At 37.8% G+C, this 6,506-nt stretch overlaps 1 protein-coding gene across 1 annotated transcript in view; it reads right to left on the bottom strand.

Annotated features, from left to right (window-relative positions):
- LOC104783345 (probable pectinesterase/pectinesterase inhibitor 20) overlaps nucleotides 1-1,565 on the bottom strand; it is a 4,465-nt gene extending 2,900 nt beyond the window's left edge. Inside the window, exons 1-2 of the mRNA XM_019244276.1 lie at nucleotides 913-1,565; nucleotides 318-499 (exon numbers count right to left, since the gene is read on the bottom strand). Coding sequence (XP_019099821.1) covers nucleotides 318-499; nucleotides 913-1,459 — 729 coding nt within the window. The 5' untranslated portion in view covers nucleotides 1,460-1,565. The remainder of the gene's footprint in view (nucleotides 1-317; nucleotides 500-912) is intronic.

The raw sequence follows: 6,506 nt of genomic DNA, 5'->3' as shown, positions 1-6,506 counted from the left end.
TTGAGCTTAATCGTGTGTTTTGGTTGGAGATATTTAATTTGTTAAGTGTGTTGGATTATATATAGGGTTTTGAGAAACCTTGAATTTTGTTTACATACAAGTTCAAGTCAATAATAATGTGTGTGTACATATTAACATATATAATTGTGGCGGTGTCAAAAAAATCAACATATATACCATATTGTTATGATATTCACNACGTAGATCAAGAAGTAACCGTTACTACCGTCTGTTTTGTTTGGCGCGGCTGCAATTGCCTCGTTTATGGTCGTGAAGTTTCCCGTCCCGTTCTGGATCACGGTCACAATGTCGCTCACCTGAACGGCGTCTGTTTCAGCTTGGAGAAGCTTTCTCCCACTTCTAGTCACGGTGTTGTAAACGGCACGTGCCCTTTCCGTCATCTTTAACGGTAGTCGACCGTTACGGAAACCGAAGAACTTTTTGAAGCGGGCTTGTGGTTGCCAAATTGGTCTCGATCTTTGCCTTCTTGGCACCCAACCTACAAAGTCATATACGATATTGTAACTTCATATTTTAGTTTATACAACAACACACATATATATTGATTTTATTATAACTAGAATTTTTGTGGTCGTGATTTCTATAAAATATAGCTAACGATACTTTTTTTTTGTTTTGTGGGCAAAAACGATACTTTGGTTGAAATCAACATGTATTACGCATGTTTGAAAACCGAGTTATATCACATCGATACTCTAACACAAACCAGTACGTTTATAAGTTATAGACAACGATTTTTTCTTTGATAAAACAAAACGTTCTTCACAAAGGCGAGATTAGTATAAATGAAATGAAGATTTCGTGTCACATTATATATATGATTACGTGTATATATTTTTTTTTGTTTTTAAATGGAGAATACGTGCATGTTTGATAATATTTTGTTTATACCTTTGGAGAAAAGGGCAAGAGACACCCCATAGAGTTTTGTGTCGTTGAAAAGATCACCGGAGAGACCATTTTCTGATGCCGTTGATTTAAGTCCTTCAAGACAAGTCTGTTCGTTGGTGATGGCTGCACTCAGAAATGTATGAACATCCTCGGCCCTAGATAACGAGAGCGTTTTGGTGGAATCGGCGGTCTGTGAGCTACTAAGGAGGAAGTCCATAGTCAGGCTGGCTAGGAATTTGCAGTCTTCGAGAGCCCCCACGGTGGCTTTAGCTGCCACTTTGCCTTTCCGGTTAAGTTGATCGTCGATCAGCGAAATGAAACGGCGGGCCCTTGAGAGAGACCGTCGAAGGGAGAAACGGCCGTAGGAGTATATATCTCCGGGCTGGTTTGGAAGAACCGATCTACAGTATGATGGATCCGGCGCGAATCGACATACGTTTGACGGTGAAGTGGCATTTCCGGTGGCCGGTATTTCGGCGGAGAATAAAAGAGATGGTAATAAGGAGAGGCAGGCAAGGGTGAACAAGAACATGAGTTTTTGAGACATCTTTTGGGTTTTGTTTACTGCTTTGAGCTTAATCGTGTGTTTTGGTTGGAGATATTTAATTTGTTAAGTGTGTTGGATTATATATAGGGTTTTGAGAAACCTTGAATTTTGTTTACATACAAGTTCAAGTCAATAATAATGTGTGTGTACATATTAACATATATAATTGTGGCGGTGTCAAAAAAATCAACATATATACCATATTGTTATGATATTCACACGCATATATGGATCTGTCTTTCACAGAAAGATTAATTAGTTAAATAATCACCGTAGTTAGGAAGTAACTCCATCCCTGAGAATGATTAAATGGGTATTCAAGTTGAAGGGTTAATTGTTTTTTTATTTTTATTTTTTTTTGTTTATGATTTTACTTGAAAAGTCAAATTTTGAGCAACTTCTGTTACGGCAATTTGAATTTGTATAATCAGAGTGAGGGTTTCGTAATTTAAAATTGTCAACCAACGTTAGGCAATACAAGAAATTATCGATTATATATATAACATGTTGGTAAAACAGCACATTGCACATCAATAAAGTCAAAATCTTGACAATATGAACTTTGATTGACTAGGGACCATTGCAAATAAAATTCGTTTTAAAACTGTATACAAGGAAGGTTCCATGCATAAGATGAGTAAATCTAGAATAACTGTACATTTGGAAGAAAAAAAATGTTGGACAAATATATAGATTATGAGTTCAAAATGGTAATTCATTTATTTAGTTTTTATTTTACTTCGATTATCTTTGCTCAAAACGTAATGTATTCAATGAAGAGTTGATCAGCTAGTTTTTTCTCATAATTTCTTGTTATAAGAGAAAAAACGTATACTGCATTATTTTATAAAGTTGTAACGAATCCAATTATTGGTTAATATGTTAATTTTGCTGCATTAATTTGGCTGTGTATGATAATTTGTTTTTAAGTTAGAGGACAGCCATGAGATACGTATTTTGGATATGTTTGTATACATAGTGACACATAAAATCGAATCAGTGTTTATAGAATGTTCGTAGATTATATATTGATCTTTTCTTGTCAACAGATCGATATATATATACTAATATCTTACTTAATTCACTACCTACACATGTATTTGACCGTAATTCCGTCATACAATATAAATTAAAATTCATTGACATATTACAATAATGATTGTTTAATTGAACTTCACCAAAACATGTAACCGATGGTTTGTGACGATGGTGCCATTGTATTTAGAATTAATTGATAAAAATACAATTAATTAATAAATATATTATAAGATAGAAAAGATTTTTGTATTATAAGAATAACTCTCTTATATTATTGTTTAGAAAATCTCCTCTTAAAACTAAACAATGTTTGGACTCTTTTATTACCTTTGATCACAACTCAATCAAAGATATATATAGTGCTTTCATATTCCTATTTCTATTAGAACTAGATAACTCCTAATCTTAGTAGAAATGTCCTAAGCCCTTCTTTGTCCTTAACACTCCTTTGTAAGGTAATTTGGGCCTTAAGTCTTGAAGTTTATCCAACATTTTTCCCCTTAAACTTCAACTCTTCTTTCTTTACTTCATGAACACCTATCAAGCTTCTCATTTCTTCAAACTTCACTCTAGCCAATACTTTGGTAAGAATGTCAGCCTTCTGTTCCACTCCTGGAATGTGCTCCACACGAATAAGCTCTCTCTCAATGCATTCTCTCACAAAGAAGTATCGCTTGTGTATGTGTTTGCTTCTTCCGTGAAAAACAGGGTTCTTAGCTAATGCAATTGCAGACTTGTTGTCGACATACATCATGATTTGAGCTTCCTTCTTCCCTGTGACTTCACTCAGCAGATCCTGAAGCCATATCGCTTGCTTAGCTCCTTCTGTTACGGCCATAAACTCGGCTTCACATGAAGACATAGCAACTGTGTCTTGCTTCCTTGTACACCATGTGATCGGAGTATCACCAAAAAGAAATAAATGTCCAGTAGTACTCCTCCCATCATCTAAGTCAACGTTGTGACTGCTGTCACTAAAACCGATGATCTCCTTTAAGCTTCCACGCTTATACTTGAGACCATATGACGTCGTTCCTCTGAGATAACGCAGGATCTGTTTGATGATCTCTCCATGAGACTTCCTCGGGCTCTGCATATACCTGCTTACAACACTTACTGCAAAAGATAAGTCAGATCGAGTGTGTAAGAGGTATCTCAAACAGCCAACGTTTCTTCTGAACAGAGTAGGATCTATCTCTGTTTCATCATGCGACTTAGAGACATGTAGCCCAAACTCCATTGGGATCACTGTTGAGTTGCAGTTTTGTAGTCCTGCTTCCTTTAAAATCCTTTGTGCATATCCTTCTTGTTTAATGGTGATACCATCAACTCCTTGATGCACTTCAATACCAAGGTAGTAGGTGAGTCTACCGAGATCAGACATCTCGAACTTTGACGACATCCCTTCCTTGAATTCCTTAATTGTTCTAAGGTTGTTGCCTGTAATGAATAGTCGTCCACATAAACAGCAACAATTAGTAAGTCACCTCCTTTTTCTTTTTGATACACTGCTGTCTCCTTTAAACATCTCTTAAAGCTCATCTCCTTCAAGATTTAATCCAACTTAGTGTTCCAAGCTCGAGGAGCTTGTCTTAAGCCATATAGAGCTTTTGTCAGCTTATAAACTCTATGTTCTTCCCCCTTGATCTCAAAACCTTTTGGTTGTTCTACATAGACTTCCTCCTTCAATTCACCATGTAAGAATGCAGTTTTTACATCCAAATGATGGATTTCCCACCCATCCGATGCAGCCATACCAATCAACATTCTTATTGTCTCCATACGAGCTACAGGGGCAAAAGCTTCTTCGTAATCAACTCCACTCTCTTGTATGTAGCCTTTAGCAACAAGCCTAGCCTTGTATTTGTTCACGGTTCCATCTGCATTCCTCTTAATCTTGAAAACCCATTTGAGACCAATTACTTTCACTCCTTGTGGTCTATCAACAAGAAGCCAAGTCTTGTTTTTGTTGATAGAGTCAATCTCATCCTTACAAGCCACTCTCCACACTTGCTTTCCTTTTGCTTCCTCATAGAACCGTGGCTCATCATTTATCATTAACAGTAACATCTCGCTTTCAATTGATGCTAATAACGCATAGTCATCAAGATACTTAGGAGGTTTAGATTGACGTCCAGACCTTCTTAGAGGTGGTTGCTGGTCCTCATGAGCAACAACATTCTCATCATCAACTCTGTTTTCAACTCTATCTTCTTGAGTTATACCATCCTCTGATTCTGCTCTGTTTTCATCAACTCGATCTTGTTTTATAGAATTTGATGACATTGGTCCTTTTCCAGCATCTTTTATCTCTCCCCATTGCATAAGAAACATCCCTGGTTCTCTGCTATCTCTATTTTCTGCCCTGTTCCAGTTCCATTTATTATTCTCATCAAAAATAACATCTCTGCTGACTACAATTCTTCTAGTTGACGGATTGAACAGTCGATATGCCTTGGATCCAGGTTCGATACCAAGGTGAACTAACGACAACGAACGATCATCCAACTTCTTAAGACCTGCAGCATCAGCTTTAGCATAAGCTATACACCCAAATACTCTCAGGTGATCAATGTTTGGTTTTCTCTCTCGCAAACATTCATACGGAGTGATATTGTTTAGTGCCTTAGTAGGTATCCTATTGATCACATATGTATTGTGACGAACTCCTTCTCCCCACAGGTAGTTTGGAACCTCCATGGCCTTGAGAATGCTCCTTGTCATCTCCATTAGAGTCCTATTTCTTCTCTCCACTACACCATTCTGCTGCGGAGTATACGGTGCTGTCAAATGTCTCTTAATCCCAGTTGATTCACAGAAAGCATTGAATTCGTTTGACGTGAATTCACCTCCTTTGTCCGTTCTAAGAGTAATGATTTCTCTTCCAAGTTCCTTCTCCACACTACTCTTGAACGCTTTAAAACTTCCAAACGCTTCACTTTTCTCTTTTATCAAGATCGACCACATATATCTTGAAAAATCATCCACAATAACAAAAATATATCTGTTATGTGCTAAGGTTGCAGGTGATATAGGACCGCACAAATCAGCGTGAAGAAGCTCCAATGGTTTAGAAGCTCGATACATTGTGGCTTTTGGAAACGACTGTCTCGTTTGCTTCCCAACAAGACACGACTCGCACAGCTTCCTCTCGTCTCTAATCTCTGACAGGCCATGAACCATCTTCTGTGTCGACATCGCTTTCAGAGCTTTAAAGTTAACATGACTGAGCCTAGCATGCCACTTCCAGGTATCATCCTCGATACGAGAGTGTAGGCAGACTGGTCTTCCCACCTTGAGACTAATTTTGTACAACCTATTAGTTGATCTCAGGACTCTCACCAACAACCTGTCGCTTGGATCATGAACTGTCAACCAATTTTGTCTCATTCGTACATCACAACTGACTTCTGTAGCCTGTCCTAGGATCAGAATATTGCTCTTGAGGTCAGGAATATAGTAAATGTCATTTACTAGAACCTGTTCCTCACCTTTACTCTGAAAAATTATTGAACCTTTTCCTTTTATTTCTACACAAGATCCATCTCCAAACTTCACCTTGCCTCCAATGTTCTCATTAAGCTCAGAGAAGTAATCCTTATGACCTGTCATATGATTACTGGCTCCATTGTCTAAATACCACATCCCATCCTCCTTGGTGTAGTTTCTTGGGATAATCCTCTCTTCATTCAAGTAGACAATCTCATGCAAAAACAGAGTTTTATCCGCTGCCTCTGTTTCTAAAGTCTCAACTTTGTTAGCTTCTTGATTTTTCTGAATCTTCTCCGGACACTGTGAAGCGTAGTGACCAGGTTTGTCACAACGAAAGCAAATAATGATCTTCTCCTTCTTGTCTAGTGCTTGGTTCTGTTCTGTATTAGACCGATCCTGTGTGTTGAACTGGTTGTGAAAATTCGAATTATTTCTTCCTCTACCTCTTCCTCGATAACCTCTTCCTCCATAGCCTCTCCCTCTACCACGTCCTCTGCCTCGAAAGCTGTTGTTTCCA

This window comes from Camelina sativa, chromosome 4 (assembly GCF_000633955.1).
Source record: "Camelina sativa cultivar DH55 chromosome 4, Cs, whole genome shotgun sequence".
NCBI classification, from domain to species: domain Eukaryota; kingdom Viridiplantae; phylum Streptophyta; class Magnoliopsida; order Brassicales; family Brassicaceae; genus Camelina; species Camelina sativa.
This window is presented reverse-complemented; position numbering and strand designations above follow the sequence as displayed.